This window comes from Telmatherina bonti, assembly GCF_933228915.1.
Source record: "Telmatherina bonti genome assembly, chromosome: 7".
Taxonomy (NCBI): domain Eukaryota; kingdom Metazoa; phylum Chordata; class Actinopteri; order Atheriniformes; family Telmatherinidae; genus Telmatherina; species Telmatherina bonti.
The window spans coordinates 38,636,469-38,659,929 of NC_136625.1; the positions used below are offsets into that span (position 1 = coordinate 38,636,469).

The window sequence follows — 23,461 nt, forward strand, 5'->3', positions numbered from 1 at the left end:
CTGCGATCCTTCTCTATGGCCTCAAACAATGGCAGCTTTTCCCATCAGCCACTGCGGGGCCAACAAGGTGACGTCACGTTGCCAAGCCCTATTGCAATAAAACTGACACACAACAGAAAGAATTAATATTTTTACAAATTTTCCTCATTTCCACTTCTTCCTGCTACTATCTACCTGCTCTCCTCACTGCAGCACCTCCACCTCAGCTGCATCCCAAACGTCTTCTTGGCTTTATTCCAGCCATAGAGGATCATTATTTTCCTGCTTTTCTCATCACTCCTGATTGGACGTTACCGTCAGTTTAAGCTCTCTGATTGGTGGAAAGTCTGACAGGTAGTGTCTTCATCATCATGTTCAGGTGAAAATAGAGGTCTCTTAGCAACATGGTGGTGATGGTGATGAAGATGTGATAAATAATGGTGTTATCATGGATCATTGTGGATTTACCATTAAGCCTAGAGGAGACTATATAGTAGAAGAGACGGACGTTTAAGGGTTAAAACACCCCTTTTGATTGGATAAAGAATATTTTCAATTGAGGTGGATTGAAGGTGTTTATATGACCAGGGATGGTTTTTGCTATGGGCAAGGTGGGCGACCGCCCAGGCCGCAAACTATTTGGGGGCGCACGAGCACTATAAAAAAAAAAAAAGTTTTCTAATACCACTCATTTCCATGTCAAGTTAAAAGATAGATAGATAGATAGACAGACAGACAGACAGACAGACAGACAGACAGACAGATAGAGAGATAGATAGATAGATAAATAGATAGATAGATAGATAGATAGATAGATAGATAGATAGATAGACAGACAGACAGATAGACAGATAGATAAATAGATAGATAGATAGATAGATAGATAGATAGATAGATAGATAGATAGATAGATAGACAGACAGACAGATAGATAAATAGATAGATAGATAGATAGATAGAGAGATAGATAGATAGACAGACAGACAGACAGATAGATAGATAGATAGATAGACAGACAGACAGACAGATAGATAGATAGATAGATAGATAGACAGACAGACAGATAGATAGATAGATAGATAAATAGATAGATAGAGAGATAGATAGATAGATAGACAGACAGACAGACAGACAGATAGATAGATAGATAGATAGATAGATAAATAGACAGACAGACAGATAGATAGATAGATAGATAGATAGATAGATAGACAGACAGATAGATAGATAGATAGATAGATAGACAGATAGATAGACAGATAGATAGATAGATAGATAGATAAATAGATAGATAGATAGACAGATAGATAGATAGATAGATAGATAGATAGATAGATAGATAGATAGATACTTCATTCATCTGGGGGGAGGGGAGGGGGGGGTCCAGGATGTTCCAACAGTTCCTTTAAAAAAAGATAAATAGATTAAATGAAAGAATAATATTAAACAGTCTAATTGCGGCTGGAATGAAGGACCTTCTGAACCTCTCAGTCCTGCATGGAAGAGAGATCAGTCTCACTGCAGCTGCTCCTCTGTCCTGCCAGGGTATCATGGAGGGGATATTTCTTATTATCCAAATAACCCTGAAGTTTTCCCCTCATCCTCTGCTCCACCACCGCTCTGACAGGGTCCAGACTTCTGCCGAGGACAGAACCAGCCTTCCTGACCAGTTTGTTCAGATGTTTGCAGTCCTTGTTTGTAATGCTGCTCCTCCAGCAGACACCAGCGTAAAACATCACACCAGCAATGACGGTGTGATAGAACATCTGCAGCAGGTCACTGCAGACATCAGAGGACCTGAGCCGCCTGTGGAAGAAAAGGTGAATCTGTCCCTTCCTGTACGCTGTATTGGCTGACCATCCCAACCTCTGGTCCAGAACCACCCCCAGGTACCTGCAGGTCTTCACATTCTCTATTCCCTCTCCATCAATACAGACTGGCTTTCTGTGTGACGTAGATCTCCTGGAATCCACCACAAGCTCTTTGGTCTTGGAAGTGTTCAGGAGAAGACATTTCTTGTTAGTCCAGTCTGTGAAGGCCTCTACCAGGTCCCTGTACTCCCCTTCCTGTCCACCTCTCACACACATGCTACAACAGCTGTATCATCTGAATACTTCTGATGTGGCAGGACTCTGAGTTGTATCTGAAGTCTGAAGTGTAGAGTGTGAAAAGAAAGGGAGCTAAAACAGTCCCCTGTGGAACCCCAGTGCTGCACAGTCCCAGAAACACTTCTCCCCATCCTGATATACTGTGGTCTTGATGTTAGATAGTCCATAATCCAGGATGTCAGGGAGGGGGCACCCCCACATCTAAAAGTTTATCTTTCAGTGTGGGAGATCTGATGGTGTTAAACGCATTGAAGAAGTCGAAGAACATGATCCTGACATAAGAACCAGGCACTTCCAGGTAGGCATATGCCCGGTGCAGCATGTAAAGAACTGAATCCTAAACTCCTAAGTGTTCCTGGTCGGCAAACTGGAGAGGGTCGAGATCCTCAGTAACCTGAATTCTCATGCGACGAACAAGGAGACGCTCAGAGGTCTTCATTATGTGAGAAGTCAACGATACCAGTCTGTAGTCAACTGCAAACTCTGCAGTTGATAAACACAGATGGAGCAGCTCAGCGGGCTCATGAGGAGGATTATCAGCAGCGGTAGAGGTAGAAGCAACAGCTGCAGTGGTGGAGACAGCTGCCACATAGGTGGAGGAAGCAGCAGCAGAGGTGGAGGTAGCAGCCAAATCTTGAACTCTTATGGCCCTGTTCCAGTAGTTCGTCTCAACTTAACTCGCTTCGGCTTAGTTTGTAGGATTTCCCCTCGGCTTTTGTACCCATTTACCGGTACTTTTTTGTAACTCCTCAGCCCAGGTTCTAAGCTAGCTGAGTTGGGTTGTGTGTGACGTCGCCAGACTGCGTGCCACTATTGGTCAGGGATGCGGCCAACCCATGGTTAGGGTCAGGGAAAGATATCACTGGAAGAGCGACTCCAAGTTGTTTACATTACGTGACAAGCAACAGCGCAACAAGTCTTTTTCCGTGGTCCAACACTGAGGTGGAGACATTTCTTTTCTTGGTTGCTGAGGAAAGGATACAGAGGGAGCCAGATGGAGCGACATGAAATGGAAAAATCTATCAAGAGCTTTCTGACTCATTGGCTACGGCTAACAAAGGAGTTTTCAGCAGCGTAGAGAGAAGCTGAAAAACTATCGGCAGGTCAGGGACCACGATGGTCGGAGTGGATCAAACAGACGAGACTGGAAGTGGTTCCAACAAATGGAAACGATTTATGATCAGCGACTGGCGAGCCGCAGGCCAAGTAGCAGATTGTCTCTAGGTCCTGTGTTGTTAAAGAGCTTGTCATGCACACCACTGACATCACAGTGATTTCACACAAACCCCGCCCCTTTTAGACCTGGTACTAAACTGTAATGGAAAAGAAACAGGACCAAGCTGAGACGAGTTAAGTTGATACATGCTGGAACTAGTGGAAAAGAGGTGCTACAATCCAAGGCCACTCACAGAACACAAACTACTGTGTCCAAATTAATTATATTTCATTCATAAAATTAACACATATGTATTATTTAATTTGTTGGGTTACGTGAAAATAAAAAAGAAAGAAAAAAAACCCCAATAAATCTGCCTGCATTAATGTAAATTTGTTCACATTACGTGACGTCCATTTTAACTCTGGGTGTTTGACGGACGGAAAGGTGGTGATGTTAAGTCAAGTCAAGGCTGTATTATGGACAAAAGACCACAGAAACCATCAGATGCCCAGTTCAGAAAGAGAAGGAACAAAGAAGAGGAGAAACACTGAAAAGATAAAGGTATGCTGGTCTCTATGAGTGATGTTAAATGTACATGTAATGAAACAGGAGCCTGAATACTATTTATGATCCTCTGTCTAAATGTTGCTGCTTCGCCACACAAGACAACTGTTTGGTTTTTAGCTTTGCTGAAGCAACGTTTAAAGTTTGAGGCATGAAGTCCTGCAGTTAATTTCACCAATAGGCCAGTTCGTGTTTGCAACACAACAAGTGTAAGTTCATATGTTACTCTGGGAAACGTCCTGACTGTGGAACTTTTAATGCGATGTGTGGGTCTATATGAACTTAATAACTAATATAACATTTACACAATGCAAATATACATTAACACAACATTTTGTAGGCTTAATGAGATTCTTTTTGAATAATGTCAAGTGTGTTATGTTTAGTTAATAGAATGAAAACAAATTATAATAATTTGTGCATTATTAAGGTTTATTTTAATCGGATAACTGATGCATGTTATGTGTGATCTAACTTACATATTATATCTTAACTGTAAATTCAGGGGAACTTCTGAAATATGGGATGGGGTTGGTTGGTTGTGGTTAGTTGGTTGTGGGGGTTCTGATGGGTGGTTTGCCCAGGGTGCAAAACTAGCCAGGACCGCCTCTGTATATGACACTTTCTTATTCTGAATTGGAATTGCTCCATTTAACGCAGCTGGAAAACCCCACACTGCCCTCCAAACATTCATCAGACTGCAGAGAAAAACTGTAAAAACTGAAAATAGTTAGTCGTCAGATGAGAAAAATTATCTTTGAGTTAAAAAAAACTAATTGTTTTGTGTCCCAAAGCTCAGCTCTGTTAGCTAACATTTAGCATTCCTGCATGTGGGATCTAAAAGCAGTGCGGCAATACGGACCTCCTCCCACTGCTCCTGTAGTAGAGGCCGGTGGTGATGGGTCTTGGTCCGTCAGAGCTCGGTACCGAATAGATCCGGTGCAGCTAACAGTGCTTCCACCGTCCTCTGACCGAGGAGAGTGAAGCAGACCTTGCTGTTTGGATAAGGCTATCACCTGGAAAAGCACAAAGGCAGAATGAAAAGCAGGCTGTTATACATATTACTAGGATCCAGAATCTTTTGGTGAGAATGTGGAAGGAAAACGGGCTGCACAGTAGCATAGGTCCTCGGCTAGGGGGGGGGGGGGGGGGGGGGGCTCGAACAGTGGCCTTTCTGTGTGGAGTTAGCATGTTCTACTATAAAGACAATACACACTGACAGGTTGCTGGTTAGCTCTCAGACACAAATCTCATCCAAAAATGCAGCATCTCAAAGTAAAATATCGAAACTAAAACCATGATATAAGGAAATAATGCTGTACTGAGCTGGATTGTGTGATGACACTGAACGCAGCATTGTCTTTGATTCTGCATTTCATGGCAACATGTTAATGTGTCTGATTACAGTTTTCTGAGGTGCTTTGGTGCTTTTCTCACAACAGAATCAACATTCTCATAATTATTAGTTCAAACTCCTTTCTGCAAATCAGAGCAGCATTTCTCATTGCATGGATCTATAAGAACATGTAGCGTTTGCTACAAATCTCTCTTTTCATTTTTAAACCATTTTCAAATCAGTCAAAGTAAACTTAAACTGATAGCTTTCCTTTCAGTGTTTGAGCCATTACATAGAAAAGAGTTAAACTAGTTATTAAAATGTCCAGCAGAGGATGAATTCTCCACTGGAGGAGATGCCTTCCTCTCTGCAAGAGATCTGATCAGCACCTGGCCAGACAGGTGCTGATCAGGTGTGTGTGTGTGTGTGTGTGTGTGTGTGTGTTTGCAGGATCGCGGCCGTAGCTATCAGAAGACACCGAGGTCTGGACCTTACTATTTTTCCTCTGGGTACATAATAAGGAATAAAATAAAAGCTTTCTTGCTGTGAGGTGATCGGAGAAGAGATGTAAAGATTGATACTGACATATTGTTTCTTTAACATCAACTGTTTATATTCTACAACTGATTCTCAAACTAAATCATCTTCTCATATTAATAATTATCATCAACATGAACACAGCGGAAGCGCTGCGATGGACTGGCGAGCTGTCCAGGGTGTACCCCGCCTTTCACCCAAAGACTGCTGGGATAGGCTCCAGCTTCCCCGCTTCCAGAAGCCGTTTGATGATGAATGAATGAAGGAATGAACACAGCAGAATATAGTTAAACTCTTAGGATAGGCAGGAACTACTTCTTCTTCCGCCTGCCATTGTCATGTATGATGTAAGGCCCAGCGTAGCATCGCAGCAGCATAATGCTGTACGTAAAGGAATAGAAGATGGTAAAAAGCGTATAAAGTAGAAATGTGTAAAGTCACTTTAGTTTTCAGATGGCTGTACATTAGTATGGAGTCCTGTGTTGGACATTTTCAGGTTGTGTCTGCTGGATCTGACTGGTTGTGTTAAAAAAAATACTTCTAGATCAGATTGTCACATGACTAAACCATTGGAGCACTGTGCTAGTACTCAGTGGTGAAAGAACTTTTCATGATGATGCATGTTCATTGAAATAAATACTTGCTTCTCACGAATCATCTATCTATTTTTAGCAAGTGACATGTTTTGCAGGTTATCCATCAGGTTCTGCAGTTTGTACTGTTGTGCAAATGTTTATTCTGTTGTGAGAAAAGCACCAAAGCCACTGAGAAAAGCTGCAACATGGAACCATCTCCCATTGATTTAATCATTTTGGTGGTAAGTAACCACGGGGCCCGTGGCCCATGTTTGGGCCCCAGGTGCCACCAAGAGAGCCGGAATAAAAGAAGAAAAAACGAGACATTGTCTGAGAGAAGATCCGTTGCAATGCATCTTCCCACTGTTTGGTGGCAGTAACGTGTCAGTCAGTCCTTTATCAAACTCCAATAAGCAGAAGAAAATGTTCAGCAAGCCGCTAGCAGTGTTGCCAGATTGTGCGGTTTTCCGCCCATTTGGGCTACTTTTGGTGACACCGGGCGGGCGGAAATGCGTTGGGCAGGTGTATGACATTTGAGCTGCTTTTCCCCACATATGGCGGGCTTTTAGTATTGTTTTTTGTTTTTTTTAGTATTGTGAAAACAGCACAACATACTGATTCTTGCTTTCTTTCTCGTGAAGATCACTTATGGCATGTGGAAGAAATACGCTTTAGAATGTCAGGCACGGATCTGCAGGCACTTATAAAGGGGGACCCGTGCCAGGCACTTGATTGGTCTGTCTTGGACAGACTTGGTAACAGAGCTTCCATGATTGGTCACACCAGAGGGCGCTCCCATAGTGAGATACCTCAATTTTCATAGAACCGGGGTTACCATAGTAACCTAACGTTTTGAGCACTGTGTGGAAAGAGCTTTTAGCGTCCCTAGCAACATATTAATCACAGCAATGGCGTGTTTTGCAACATTTGTAGCCTATTTGGTTGATTTACTGTGCTCTTTGTTGGTTGCAATTTGCTATAAAATATTGGTCAACCATTTATCTGTAGCCATTTGATGCAGATAGGAAGCTCTGGATACTTCTGAGTGTTATCTATTGTCTGTGTAAATATTTTACACGGGTGTCTGGCAACTTCGTGGTTTGGGCTGTTTTTTATTGGATTGGGTGGGTTTTAAGCTATGATTGGGCTGGATACTATCAGTCTCATCTGAGAACACTGGCTGCTAGCTGGACTTATGTAAAGGGAAAAAATGAAGACAGAAGTGATCTTACATCTCCTAAAAGGCAAACATTTTGCTGAACGTACTAAACGTGTTAAACTTTAAGTGGATTTCTTTAGGTTATATATAAATTTAACAACTGTTGATATTTAAATGGATCCGACAGCAACTTGCATTGGAAAAATTGGGCCCCAAGGTAAAAAAAAATGTTCAGAACTCCTAGACTAAAGGATCAAAAACAAATAAATAGTTTTAGTAACGTTTGTCTGTCCAGACATGTAGCAACCAATAACAGAATAACAACCAATAATTTATTGAGCTGGAAAAAATTAAATAAAACAGACATAAGACTAAATTTCACTAAAATACAAGATTTTTTCAGTAGTTTGTTCGATGACATTACATCTGCCTCTTAAAAAAATGATTTTCAAGTTTTTCTAAAAACACAAAAAAATGATTTCTTGTCGATATCTGGTTGAGATTTTGTGTTTATAGAAAACCTTGAAAAAATTACCTTTATGACATTATTTTAAGAGGTCACATGATAGGCTTTATAAAATTTAAAATGTACAAAACGATCATGTTATTGGCTGTTATCACATTAATGATTGCTACAATGTGCTACATTTACCGACACTGGACGCTCTGACAGGAGAAGTTGAAGTTGATGCAGAGATCTAATCACAAAGTTGGACAATGAAAGAATTGCAATGAGAAATATTGATGAAATGCAAAGAAAAGACGTTTTAAAAAAGGCAAATAAAATTGTTAACCTGCATGAGACGAGGCTGCCCTCCAGCACTAAGTGGTCTGCAGGGCATGGTGGTCTTCTCAGTCACCCTCAGCCATTTTTCCCTCACTGACCCACCTCCATCCATTATGCTGTCCTCTGATTCACTCTCCAGATCCTTGCAGGTTGGATTTTCCTCCTCGGGAATGTGAACTAGTTGGGATGATCCAGGTCGGGGTTGGACAGAAACCCGAGCTCCGCCGACCATTCCAGTGCTTCCATTAAGCACCAGGTGGTTATGATTGGCTACAGGTACAGAGCTCGCTGCAAGCTTCATGTACTGAGCTGGGATGTGCGCTCCAACACGCATCTCTGCTTCCTGGCCTGTGGATAAAGGCATTTGGTTCCCAGCGCGGAGCTCTGCCTCCAGGCCCATTGCAGATGGTTCAGAGGAGCAGCGCAGCTCTACATTCCTCTGAGGAGACGAAGCAGAGGCCGGTCTTATGCCATCCATCACCTGCAAGGATAGCTTCCTGTTGTCGTTTTTGTTCTTCCATTGGCTGAGCAGCTGCTTTGATCGTGTTGAGTCCATGGAGGCGTGGATTGAGGCGTGACGCCGGGGATTGCGACCCTCCTCCAGCGAAGAGCCACCGTGGGACCTGAAGGAAGAGACGAAGAAACTATTGGGACAAGAAGGAAGGATAAGGACTAGCTGCTGGCCATTCATAAATCTGACATTTTACCTCTTGTGACATAACTTCAGCCTGGCTGAAGGCAGACACAAGCCTTTTTGTGGCGTTATATGTTTTCTGCATCCTTTACATGCATATTTTAGCATGTTTTCTGAGAGCTTATGGACGTGTAGCTGAGTTGCAAATGAAGTAATACCTCTAAACACCACTAGGGGCAGTGTTAAGCGTTCTAACTGATGTATGGGACCAGCAAGAGGAATAAAGAATGAGAAGAGGAAGCCACTTTGTATGTATTGTTTGCACAGAACATCTTCATCTACTGAGCTGCCTTTTCTCATGTCTCTCTGAGAAAGAATACTCCTCCACCTTTGCCACATTGACGAATGTCTGAAACCTAAATCAGAACTCAGACGTGAACTCTGCACTGTCCCCTGGTGAGTATATTACTTAACAACCACACCAATGCAAAAGATGGATAGAAGTATCCAGTCAGTGACATATGACAAAGTTTGAAAAAGATGTATCTGTACATGTACATGTGAGCTGATGTATGAGTGTACTTAAACAGATCTCAGGAAGAAGAACATCTGCAACAGCTGTTGTCAGTGGGTTAAAAGAAACCAAATACATTTAATCGAGTAAATAAACAGGATTCAGAAGACCATACAACATTGCTCTTGTAAGAAACAGAAGGAACCTGAGAGTGGCCCAGGAGACCTGAAGTTAGCCCAGGAGACCTGAAGTTAGCCCAGGACACCTGAAGTTAGCCCAGGACACCTGAAGTTAGCCCAGGAAACCTGAAGTTAGCCCAGGACACCTGAAGTTAGCCCAGGACACCTGAAGTTAGCCCAGGAAACCTGAAGTTAGCCCAGGACACCTGAAGTTAGCCCAGGACACCTGAAGTTAGCCCAGGAAACCTGAAGTTAGCCCAGGAGACCTGAAGTTAGCCCAGGAGACCTGAAGTTAGCCCAGGAAACCTGAAGTTAGCCCAGGAGACCTGAAGTTAGCCCAGGACACCTGAAGTTAGCCCAGGAAACCTGAAGTTAGCCCAGGAGACCTGAAGTTAGCCCAGGAGACCTGAAGTTAGCCCAGGACACCTGAAGTTAGCCCAGGACACCTGAAGTTAGCCCAGGAAACCTGAAGTTAGCCCAGGACACCTGAAGTTAGCCCAGGAGACCTGAAGTTAGCCCAGGACACCTGAAGTTAGCCCAGGAAACCTGAAGTTAGCCCAGGACACCTGAAGTTAGCCCAGGAGACCTGAAGTTAGCCCAGGAAACCTGAAGTTAGCCCAGGAGACCTGAAGTTAGCCCAGGAGACCTGAAGTTAGCCCAGGAAACCTGAAGTTAGCCCAGGACACCTGAAGTTAGCCCAGGAAACCTGAAGTTAGCCCAGGAGACCTGAAGTTAGCCCAGGAGACCTGAAGTTAGCCCAGGAGACCTGAAGTTAGCCCAGGAAACCTGAAGTTAGCCCAGGAGACCTGAAGTTAGCCCAGGACACCTGAAGTTAGCCCAGGACACCTGAAGTTAGCCCAGGAAACCTGAAGTTAGCCCAGGAGACCTGAAGTTAGCCCAGGAGACCTGAAGTTAGCCCAGGAGACCTGAAGTTAGCCCAGGAAACCTGAAGTTAGCCCAGGAGACCTGAAGTTAGCCCAGGAAACCTGAAGTTAGCCCAGGAGACCTGAAGTTAGCCCAGGACACCTGAAGTTAGCCCAGGACACCTGAAGTTAGCCCAGGAAACCTGAAGTTAGCCCAGGAGACCTGAAGTTAGCCCAGGACACCTGAAGTTAGCCCAGGAAACCTGAAGTTAGCCCAGGAGACCTGAAGTTAGCCCAGGACACCTGAAGTTAGCCCAGGAAACCTGAAGTTAGCCCAGGAGACCTGAAGTTAGCCCAGGAGACCTGAAGTTAGCCCAGGAAACCTGAAGTTAGCCCAGGACACCTGAAGTTAGCCCAGGAGACCTGAAGTTAGCCCAGGAGACCTGAAGTTAGCCCAGGACACCTGAAGTTAGCCCAGGAAACCTGAAGTTATCCCAGGAGACCTGAAGTTAGCCCAGGACACCTGAAGTTAGCCCAGGAAACCTGAAGTTAGCCCAGGAGACCTGAAGTTAGCCCAGGAGACCTGAAGTTAGCCCAGGAAACCTGAAGTTAGCCCAGGACACCTGAAGTTAGCCCAGGAGACCTGAAGTTAGCCCAGGAGACCTGAAGTTAGCCCAGGAGACCTGAAGTTAGCCCAGGAAACCTGAAGTTAGCCCAGGAGACCTGAAGTTAGCCCAGGACACCTGAAGTTAGCCCAGGAAACCTGAAGTTAGCCCAGGAGACCTGAAGTTAGCCCAGGAGACCTGAAGTTAGCCCAGGAAACCTGAAGTTAGCCCAGGAGACCTGAAGTTAGCCCAGGAGACCTGAAGTTAGCCCAGGAAACCTGAAGTTAGCCCAGGAGACCTGAAGTTAGCCCAGGACACCTGAAGTTAGCCCAGGACACCTGAAGTTAGCCCAGGACACCTGAAGTTAGCCCAGGAAACCTGAAGTTAGCCCAGGAGACCTGAAGTTAGCCCAGGACACATGAAGTTAGCCCAGGAAACCTGAAGTTAGCCCAGGAGACCTGAAGTTAGCCCAGGACACCTGAAGTTAGCCCAGGAGACCTGAAGTTAGCCCAGGAAACCTGAAGTTAGCCCAGGAAACCTGAAGTTAGCCCAGGAAACCTGAAGTTAGCCCAGGACACCTGAAGTTAGCCCAGGACACCTGAAGTTAGCCCAGGAAACCTGAAGTTAGCCCAGGAGACCTGAAGTTAGCCCAGGACACCTGAAGTTAGCCCAGGAAACCTGAAGTTAGCCCAGGAAACCTGAAGTTAGCCCAGGAGACCTGAAGTTAGCCCAGGAAACCTGAAGTTAGCCCAGGACACCTGAAGTTAGCCCAGGAAACCTGAAGTTAGCCCAGGAGACCTGAAGTTAGCCCAGGACACCTGAAGTTAGCCCAGGACACCTGAAGTTAGCCCAGGAGACCTGAAGTTAGCCCAGGACACCTGAAGTTAGCCCAGGAAACCTGAAGTTAGCCCAGGAGACCTGAAGTTAGCCCAAGAGACCTGAAGTTAGCCCAGGAAACCTGAAGTTAGCCCAGGAGACCTGAAGTTAGCCCAGGACACCTGAAGTTAGCCCAGGAAACCTGAAGTTAGCCCAAGAGACCTGAAATTAGCCCAGGAGACCTGAAGTTAGCCCAGGAAACCTGAAGTTAGCCCAGGAGACCTGAAGTTAGCCCAGGAAACCTGAAGTTAGCCCAGGAAACCTGAAGTTAGCCCAGGAGACCTGAAGTTAGCCCAGGAAACCTGAAGTTAGCCCAGGAAACCTGAAGTTAGCCCAAGAGACCTGAAGTTAGCCCAGGAAACCTGAAGTTAGCCCAGGAAACCTGAAGTTAGCCCAAGAGACCTGAAATTAGCCCAGGAGACCTGAAGTTAGCCCAGGAAACCTGAAGTTAGCCCAAGAGACCTGAAATTAGCCCAGGAAACCTAAAGTTAGCCCAGGAGACCTGAAGTTAGCCCAGGAAATCTGAAGTTAGCCCAGGAGACCTGAAGTTAGCCCAGGAAACCTGAAGTTAGCCCAAGAGACCTGAAATTAGCCCAGGAGACCTGAAGTTAGCCCAGGACACCGGAAGTTAGCCCAGGAGACCTAAAGTTAGCCCAGGAAACCTGAAGTTAGCCCAGGAAACCTGAAGTTATCCCGGGAAACCTGAAGTTAGCCCAGGAGACCTGAAGTTAGCCCAAGAGACCTGAAAATAGCCCAGGAAACCTGAAGTTAGCCCAGGAGACCTTAAGTTAGCCCAGGAGACCTGAAGTTAGCCCAAGAGACCTGAAGTTATCCCAGGAAACCTGAAGTTAGCCCAGGAGACCTGAAGTTAGCCCAGGAGACCTGAAGTTAGCCCAGGAAACCTGAAGTTATCCCGGGAAACCTGAAGTTAGCCCAGGAAACCTGAAGTTAGCCCAGGAGACCTGAAGTTATCCCAGGAAACCTGAAGTTAGCCCAGCAAACCTGAAGTTAGCCCAAGAGACCTGAAGTTATCCCAGGAAACCTGAAGTTAGCCCAGGACACCTGAAGTTAGCCCAGGAGACCTGAAGTTAGCCCTAGAGACCTGAAGTTAGCCCAGGAAACCTGAAGTTAGCCCAGGAGACCTGAAGTTAGCCCAGGAAACCTGAAGTTAGCCCAGGAGATCTGAAGTTAGCCCAAGAGACCTGAAGTTATCCCAGGAAACCTCAAGTTAGCCCAGGAAACCTGAAGTTAGCCCAGGAAACCTGAAGTTAGCCCAGGAGACCTGAAGTTAGCCCAGGAAACCTGAAGTTAGCCCAAGAGACCTGAAGTTAGCCCAGGAGACCTGAAGTTAGCCCAGGAAACCTGAAGTTAGCCCAAGAGACCTGAAGTTAGCCCAGGAAACCTGAAGTTAGCCCAGGACACCTGAAGTTAGCCCAGGAAACCTGAAGTTAGCCCAGGAGACCTGAAGTTAGCCCAAGAGGCCTGAAATTATCCCAGGAAACCTGAAGTTAGCCCAGGAGACCTGAAGTTATCCCAGGAAACTTGAAGTTAGCCCAGGAAACCTGAAGTTAGCCCAGGAGACCTGAAGTTAGCCCAAGAGACCTGAAGTTAGCCCAGGAAACCTAAAGTTAGCCCAGGAGAGCTGAAGTTAGCCCAGGACACCTGAAGTTAGCCCAGGAAACCTGAAGTTATCCCAGGAAACCTGAAGTTAGCCCAGGAAACCTGAAGTTAGCCCAGGAGACCTGAAGTTAGCCCAGGAAACCTGAAGTTAGCCCAGGAAACCTGAAGTTAGACCAGGAAACCTGAAGTTAGTCCAGGAGAGCTGAAGTTGGCCCAGGAAACCTGACGTTAGCCCAGGAAACCTAAAGTTAGCCCAGGAGAGCTGAAGTTAGCCCAGGACACCTGAAGTTAGCCCAGGACACCTGAAGTTAGCCCAGGAGACCTGAAGTTAGCCCAGGAAACCTGAAGTTAGCCCAGGAAACCTGAAGTTAGCCCAGTACACCTAAAGTTATCCCAGGAAACCTGAAGTTAGACCAGGAAACCTGAAGTTAGCCCAGGAGACCTGAAGTTAGCCCAGGAAACCTGACGTTAGCCCAGGAAACCTAAAGTTAGCCCAGGAGAGCTGAAGTTAGCCCAGGAAACCTGAAGTTATCCCAGGAAACCTGAAGTTAGCCCAGGAAACCTGAAGTTAGCCCAGGAGACCTGAAGTTAGCCCAGGAAACCTGAAGTTAGCCCAGGAGAGCTGAAGTTAGCCCAGGAAACCTAAAGTTAGCCCAGGAAACCTAAAGTTAGCCCAGGAGAGCTGAAGTTAGCCCAGGACACCTGAAGTTAGCCCAGGAAACCTGAAGTTATCCCAGGAGACCTGAAGTTAGCCCAGGAGACCTGAAGTTAGCCCAGGAGACCTGAAGTTATCCCCGGAAACCTGAAGTTAGCCCAAGAGACCTGAAGTTAGCCCAGGAGACCTGAAGTTAGCCCAGGAAACCTGAAGTTAGCCCAAGAGACCTGAAGTTAGCCCAGGAGACCTGAAGTTAGCCCAGGAGACCTGAAGTTAGCCCAGGACACCTGAAGTTAGCCCAAGAGACCTGAAGTTAGCCCAGGAGACCTGAAGTTAGCCCAGGAAACCTGAAGTTAGCCCAGGAGACCTGAAGTTAGCCCAGGAAACCTGAAGTTAGCCCAGGAAACCTGAAGTTAGCCCAGGAGACCTGAAGTTAGCCCAGGAAACCTGAAGTTAGCCCAAGAGACCTGAAGTTAGCCCAGGAAACCTGAAGTTAGCCCAGAAAATGTGGCGTTAGCGCAGAAGACCCAAAGAAGCCGAGGAGACAACACCTTCCTTGATTTCACAGGAACAACAACACAACCCAGAAACTGCTGGACATCCAGCAGTTTGTCTTCTTCCTGCCTGGAAAAAAAAGCATACATTTAAACATGGAGCTGTTCCTGCTTTGTTATTATTATCGAATCACACAGGAAGTGATGATCCTTTCCACCAGTCATCAGGTTGCAGTGTATGACATCAGGCCCTTTAGGTTCAGATCAGATTGGGACCTCATCAGGATGGTAGGACAACTTGACCAGATCAGTAAGACTGAGTAGGACAACTCGGATCGAATCAGATATTCTGGAACCCTTCCCAGTTATTACTTGTGGAAATGTAAAAAAGCTGCGTACCAACCCGTCACTGAGCTGGACCTGTTGGTGGAAATGAGAAGCGTTAGTGGATATAGGGTGGAACTGAGACTGCTGATGGACCAGGTCAAAGTTTTTGATCTAAAGGCAGTTGTTGTGATCTAAACTGCATGAAGGCATCATGTTAACAGGTTAAAGTTCTAGTTTTCATCCCTAACTAAAACAGAGGATGATATAGACTCCTGTTACCTCGGCAATGTACTGCTGTTGAAGGTCATCATGTTGTCACGGTTACCCAGAGGACTGGATGGACCTATCACCTCCACCTCAGCACTGGCTCTTTTTAGGTTGCTGAGGGAGGGCTCTCGGTAGGAGGAGCTTCGTGTTAAGATGGGTCCCGTTTGGTCGGGGGCTAAGGTATGGGACGAGGTCCTGGTAATGATGGCTTCTGGTTGGCTGGGAGCCAGGCTGTGATGGCCTGGAGGAGACAACAGTAAGTATTCAAAGTGTGACCGTCACATTGGGTTTTAGAAGATTTACATGTGATTCATATATGTATTCAGTCAGTCCTGCCATTACAACTACTTGGTCACAAAGAGCAGTTTGGAAATTCTTTAAGTGACATCTGACCTAATCCTAACCAGTTTCACATATTTTGTCCGTTTTGTACCTGTTTTATAAATAAAAACTCTCCAACTGAAGAAAGAATTTCTCTCCTTAATAAAGATTTCATGAATGGTGTTGATCCAGTTCTGGTGCTATTGGTTGTCAGCATTGTCCTTGTGATAGACCCAGTAAAATGTGAAAGATTTCTCCGAACTTTCTTCCTGTTCCTCCTTCCCATAGCTTGAATTCTCCTTTCTGCCTGGCAGGATGCCCTGTAGATCTGTGATCAAACCAGCTACATGTAAAAACATATTATCACAAATCCAAATTCTTACAATTCTGTTGTAAATTACTCATAAAATTATCCCTGACCTGTAAGTATCTGAAGAAATCCTCAGTTTGCAAAACTTTTAAATTACCCGTTTTTGAGTTATAACTGTTTAGACCTTCTGAAATCCAGTCTTTAAACCTTATGTCACGTTTATTTTGGTTGAGTTCTTGAATCCATAACCACATGTATGTATATATATATATATATATATATATATATATATATATATATATATATATATATATATATATATATATATATATATATATATATATATATATATATATATATATATATATATATATATACACCCATATATATATATATATGTATATATATATATATATGTATATATACATATATATGTATATATATATATATATATATATATATATATACATATATATATATATATACATATGGTTATGGATTCAAGAACTCAACCAAAATAAACGTGACATAAGGTTTAAAGACTGGATTTCAGAAGGTCTAAACAGTTATAACTCTATATATATATATATATATGTATATATATATATATATACATATATATATATATATACATATATATATATATATATATATATATATATATATATATATATATATATATATATATATATATATATATATATATATATATGTATATATATATATATATATATTTTGGGTGAAATTTCACAAGAAGCTTAAAATGCATTCAAACCTGTACAGGTGAACTTAATGTGATCTTCTCTAAGCTTTTAAATGCACATGTCCAACTGTTAAATGTTTAAATAAATTTTGCACAAGTTGCTGTTCTCTAACAAGGAGCTTAATGGCAAAAATCACGGCAGGTGTGTGATCCTTGAATTGACCAATAAATGTCCTGGTTCAATTAGAGCTGGTGTTTAAACAGTTGTCCTCATCATGCTGTTCACATTTTGACATCATGAGACCAAGACGACACCTAACAATGGAACAACAGTCCCTTGCCATTGCGATGCTTCAAACATCAAACAGGACGTTCTCAGACAGAAGTGGCCACTGAGCTTGGAGTGTCACAGAGTGTCATCAGCAGGTTGCAACAGAGATATGGAGAGACTGGAAGAGTCACAGAAAGGCCTAGAAGTGGACGTCCTTTGGCCACATCCCGTGCTGATGACCGCTACATTGTGAACACTGCCCTGAGAAACCGGATGATGAATGCCACTCAACTCCAGGCACGTTTAAGAGAGGTGAGAGGCACCCAAGTGTCACGTCAGACCATTCCAAACCGTTTCCATCAGCGTGGTCTGCGTGCTAGACGACCTGCACGGGTACCTGACCACACCACCAGGCACAGGCATCATCGTCTTGCATGGGCCAGGGAGCATTTACGCTGGACGAGGAACCAGTGGGCCTCAGTGCTGTTCTCTGATGAAAGTCGATTCACACTGAGCAGAAATGATGGCCGGCAACGATGTTGGAGACGTCAGGGAGAGCGCTATGCATCAGCCACTGTTGTCACCAGGCCAGCTTTTGGTGGTGGCGGTGTTACAGTGTGGGCAGGGGAGTCCACTTGGTGCAGAACTGCCCTACACTTTGTGAATGGTACAGTGACAAGCCCATACTACCTGAATAACATCATTAATCCAGTGATTGTGCCCCTACATGAACAGCACAGGCCTAATTTCATCTTCATGGACGACAATGCTCCTGCTCATCGAGGCCGCATCATCAGGGAACGGCTGTTGGAGACTGGTGGACCTCAAATGGAACGGCCTGCACTCTCTCCAGACCTGAATCCCATTGAAAACCTGTGGGATCAGCTGAGCCGTCGTGTAGAGGCTCGAGACCCTGCACCCCAGAACCTCAATGACCTGAGGGCTGCCCTTCAAGAAGAGTGGGATGCCATGCCTCAGCAGGCAATAAGTTGCCTTGTGAACAGCATGAGACGTCGTTGTCAAGCTGTAATTGATGCTCAAGGGCACATGACCAGATATTGAGACGTTCACATTTCTTGTTGTGGTGTAACTACCATTGTTGTTACCTTTTGTGTTGAATGAATTTTTTGAGATGAGGAAATCAGTAGTGCATCCTTCTACTTAAATGTCTTACTTTTATGATATTATATCACTGTAGCATGAACATATTGCATTTTCCATACATTTCACCTGAAAGCCAAATATCCCTAACTTTTTGTGAGTAGTGTATATATACTGTATATGAGCACAGTTTCCTGGTATGCTGATTACACTGATGTACTTGGCGCTATATTTAGCGATGTTTCAGACCCTTCAGTGAGTTTATTTAAAGACAAAACGGACATAAACAAGCTGTTTTTCTGGTGGTATCAGGGACTCTTGTTGAGTAACAATAAAGTAACAACGTCTTCTTCTTTATGTGTTTTTTTTTGTCTGACAAGATGGTGCCATGGTGCGGCTTGCTGTCTGTCGTTACGCTGTTTTGCTGTTTTTACACTGTTTTTATGGACTGTTTCACCTTATGTTGACTCTCTGCTAGTGTATGATCGCCAGTCATTACTAAATCTAAGACCACTCTCTCTGATGTATGATGTTTGAAACCTCATCATCCTCATTTCCGTACGTAAAAGATCGGATGTTGACAGCACCATTGTAGCCATAATTGCTGAGATTTAGTGGAATTTAATCCAGCTCTTAAACTTAAGAGTAAAAGCTGGACAATGACTCCAACTCATCCAGATGTTTCTGAGACCTCCAGAGGTGCCCTAGGTGTTTAGGAGTTCCTGTTAAGCGTGAGACTGAAGACAGAGAGACGTTCCTGGTCACAAGGAGCTGTAAATCTCTCTCTAACTCTGTCCTTAATGGTTAAACTTCTTAATAACCAAAAAGCAGTAAAACAACCATTGAACCATCAGCTGGCTGTGTAAGGAAGAAGCTGGAGTCATCCTCATGTAACCAAAACCTTGTGATGTTTTCAAGACAAAAGCTTTAATATATGAAGCTTTCAGGGAAACAGAGGAGTTTTCAGGACTGATGGAAAAAATATAAACAAAGTGCAATAAGCATGGCGTTACCTTGGTGACTATTGCCTACTGCCGATTGGCTGACGTTGGGGAGGGAGGAGAGGGGCGGTTCTCTCAAAGCAAGAGTAGGTGGTGAACTTCTGGAATGATCTTCGCTTGGCTGGAAATTTCCTACTGCATATACACCCTGCACACACAGCAGACAGAACCACAGGAAGACGTCACAGAGAAGGTTCCTGTCCTGTCAGCAGGGTTGTTATGAATGATCCTCATTTAGTTTCTCTGTGTTCTACATGTATTTCCTAACGATGGATGGTGCTGAGCTAATACTTTGATCACAGCTAGCCAACTCTGACCAGCAGGTTTCTCAGAAAATGCCTGGCTAACAAGAATCAGCAGAAATTTAAATAAAACCTTAATTTTCACATTAAAAAAACAGAGAAAACGGGATGATTAAGTGTTTGTGCAGTTCCGTCAGTCACCCCCACCCCTAACAACTGGTTGAAGTGGAGAATGATTCTTTTTCCTCATTTCCACTTTGGTATGCTACAATAACTAAACCCATTTTCTGCTTTTCTGATCACTTGTTAATCTTTGACTGCTCCTGATTGGACATTGCCTTTAATTTAAGCTCTCTCATTGGTGGAAAGTTTGATCATCATCATGAAGTTTTATCATCATGACGTGAGCTCAGTATGAATAAAAACACTTAGAAGATTCAGACTACAATCAGTTTAAAGACCAGTCAACGCAGGAAAATAAGAATCTTTTGTAAGATAACATATCAAAACTATTTTTTTCAGGTCCTTTTTCGTCAGAGAAAAAAACCCTCCTGCTAATAATTTCACTGTTATTTTTTTCTTGCTTTGAGATAAAATATCTACAAACAAGAGCAACTGAACAAGATGATTTTTCATAATTCCAGAATAATTATTAACCTTTTTTTCTTTCCAAGCTCAAGTAAGAGAACAATCAGCAAACTGATAATCACAAGTTAAAACCAAGTATTTAACAAAAAGTTGGAATATTGCCTGAAATACAAATAAAAGGAGGATGCAATGACAACTTCAGAACAGAACACAGAAAATAGTTGTAATGACTGAATAAACACATAAAGGATGAACATCTGCCTGGAACGAAGACGTTTCTCATTAAATCTGGCTTCAGATAATAACAGATGAACTTCATGTAAATATAGTTTCTGTTACTGATGTGGGGTCCAGCCTGCTGGTAGATTTCCTTCTTTCAGAAAGCAGAACAAGATGCATGTAAAAGCAGTCTGTACATGTGTGCTGGATCCTGGATGAGTAACGGAGCGTGGGCTGCAGGGTGATGCTGGGTGCACATATCCTATTACGATGTATCCTAGATTTTAACAGCCGAACGTTGGTGCTTCCTGCAGCTGTTCTGCATGAATCTAAGAAACAGATAGTTCATTAAATCCTGTTTCATCTATTACAAGGGAAACAATAATTAAATGTCATTAAATCATTTCCTGCTGAGGCTCCGTGGAGACACTTCAGGGGGGACGAAGAAAGTAAAGAAGGATAACTTGTTCTATCTTTTCTTTCTGACTTCAGTTTGTATGATGAGGTGAGTCTGCTCAGTTCAGAACTACACATGTGGAAATGTACACATATGTGCAATTAAATCCAAGGTCCTGTGATCATCATGTGAAATACTGGATTTTTTGCTTCAAGATCCCAGGAATGAAATGTTTGCTGGTTTTATAGGTCCATACTCATCTGGTAGCAGGAATAATAAACGTGTAAGCATGTCAAATTTATAAACTGTGTCCAAATAGAACAAAAAAAAAAAAAAAAAAAAAATTATATAAAAGTTTACATTGATTAAGTAATAATGTAGAAATTTATGTATATCATGGAATATATTTAATATATCAAAAGTAAATAAAATTTATTATATAAATATCACTTAATATATATTTTCCATAAAATGTAAAGATTTTCACAATAAAGATATAAAATATGATAAATAAAATGAAGTATATAAATAAATAAAATTATTTAAATGTGAGAAGCTAAATAAGTTTCAGCTTGATTAAATGCTTTTAAAAGGTTTATTAAACATCTTGATATTGTTTCCCTTTTGGCTTGTCTCTCTGAAGGAGTCGCCACAGCGAATCATCACTTGGGTGAGTTGGCACATGTTCTACGCTCTGATGCAACGCTCATGCATTTATCCAGGCTTGGGCTTAGCAGCGTAGGGGAGCAGGACTTGAACCGCCGACTATTAGGTTACAAGCACCTCAACCACCTGAGCCACTCCGGAATTTAAACAGCTTGATAATGTTCTGTTACTTCTTTGTACTAAAATAAAGAGAAATGTGTAGTTTTCATAATGTTTAGGCTGTTCTGGGATTGTTTTACTGGTCCGACCCACTGGAGACCAGGTGGGTCTGTATGTAGAACCTGGACTAAGATGTAAATTCACCCCCCTGGTTTAGGGGTCCTGAAGTCAACAAAAATCTCTTAAATGTGTTTGATTGTTTCTGCAGCACCTCACAAATGGACTGACAAGTTCTCTGTGCTCTGCTTGTTGTCCATCTCTTATTCTCCCCACAGCTGTAGAGTAATCGGAGTATGTCGCAGATGACAGGAATCAGAGTCGTACTGAAAGTCTGAGGTGTACAGTGTGAAGAGAAATAGTGAGAGTACAATCCCTTGTGGTGCTCCAGTGCTACAGATACACAATCTTTCATTCTGTTGTTTAGGTAGTCATAAATTCAGGTAGGTGTGGATAAAATTTATGGAAGCTCTCACTGGTGCAGCAGAACACATGATCCACAAAATACTGAGTACGTTTTCAGAACCCTGGAGCTGAAACCATTTAGAAAAGCAGCCTTGTTCTGGTTCTGTTTCTCCTTAACCTGATTGCAGGACACAGACAGGCTAGAGGAGGAGACAGAGGAGGTTTCAGGAGACAGACAGGCTAGAGGTGGAGACAGAGGAGGTTTCAGGAGACAGACAGGCTAGAGGAGGAGACAGAGGAGGTCTCAGGAGACAGACAGGCTAGAGGTGGAGACAGAGGAGGTCTCAGGAGACAGACAGGCTAGAGGAGGAGACAGAGGAGGTCTCAGGAGACAGACAGGCTAGAGGTGGAGACAGAGGAGGTCTCAGGAGACAGACAGGCTAGAGGTGGAGACAGAGGAGGTCTCAGGAGACAGACGGGCTAGAGGAGGAGACAGAGGAGGTCTCAGGAGACAGACAGGCTAGAGGTGGAGACAGAGGAGGTCTCAGGAGACAGACAGGCTAGAGGTGGAGACAGAGGAGGTCTCAGGAGACAGACAGGCTAGAGGAGGAGACAGAGGAGGTCTCAGGAGACAGACAGGCTGGAGGAGGAGACAGAGGAGGTTTCAGGAGACAGACAGGCTAGAGGTGGAGACAGAGGAGGTTTCAGGAGACAGACGGGCTGGAGGTGGAGACAGAGGAGGTCTCAGGAGACAGACGGGCTAGAGGTGGAGACAGAGGAGGTCTCAGGAGACAGACGGGCTGGAGGTGGAGACAGAGGAGGTCTCAGGAGACAGACAGACTAAAGGTGGAGACAGATGAGGTCTCAGGAGACAGATAGGCTAGAGGCGGAGACACACTCTACTTGCTCCTTTGTCCTGTCTGACTCAAAGCCTTTTTTTACACCTCTTTTCCTCAATTTTTTATATCATGGATCTGATTGGCTGGTCTATCAAAGCAATCAATCAAATTTTCTCATCCCGAAGATCGGGCAGAGGGGAGCCAGCATGTCCTGAGCTGGATACATTCAGGACTCATGGGCCAGGTGGAGACCGATGTATCTGGGGGTTCTGTCCTCTGAGGACGTCTATATCTATATCTATATCTATACCTATATATATATCTTTGTATTGGTAATCGGGATTCTGCTGATTGGCGCTGGCGGGGTTCTGATCTACCTCGAGACCAGAGAGATTCTGCCAACAACTGGCAGGCTGCCTGAATTCTGCAACGGAATGTGCTGACCTAGCAGTGCACAGACTCTTGCGCTGACCGAACTCAATCGCAAGCAGGATGCCAGTTTTTGTCGGTACCAGAGCTGGTCCGCAGAATTGATAACAACATGGAGAGGATGTCTGCTAGGATTGGTGGAAATTTACCCCCGCATTCGGCTGTTTGGAGCTGCCAGCGTGAGACCTGCTATGGACTCAATGCCAAGGGCAAAGTGTTTTCCTTGCCTGAAATACAATGTTAAATGTCTGTATGTCAAAGCTTGGACGAGGTGGCTTGAACCTTGAATTTCCCCTTGTGGATGAATAAAATATCTTTGATTTGATTTGATAGGAGGTCTCAGGAGACTGATGGGCTACAGGTGGAGACCGAGGAGGTCTCAGGAGACTGATGGGCTACAGGTAGAGACCGAGGAGGTCTCAGGAGACTGATGGGCTACAGGTAGAGACCGAGGAGGTCTCAGGAGACTGATGGGCTACAGGTAGAGACAGAGGAGGTCTCAGGAGACTGATGGGCTACAGGTAGAGACCGAGGAGGTCTCAGGAGACTGATGGGCTGCAGGTAGAGACAGAGGA

At 44.0% G+C, this 23,461-nt stretch overlaps 1 protein-coding gene across 1 annotated transcript in view; it reads right to left on the reverse strand.

Moving 5' to 3' along the window:
• Window positions 1-23,461, reverse strand: part of LOC306758051 (phospholipid phosphatase-related protein type 4-like) — a gene marked incomplete at both ends in the record, with an annotated part of 80,763 nt that overhangs the window by 10,958 nt on the left and 46,344 nt on the right. Inside the window, 5 exon segments of the mRNA XM_079243267.1 lie at window position 4,669; window positions 4,671-4,826; window positions 8,212-8,827; window positions 15,251-15,479; window positions 18,958-19,093. Coding sequence (XP_079099393.1) covers window position 4,669; window positions 4,671-4,826; window positions 8,212-8,827; window positions 15,251-15,479; window positions 18,958-19,093 — 1,138 coding nt within the window.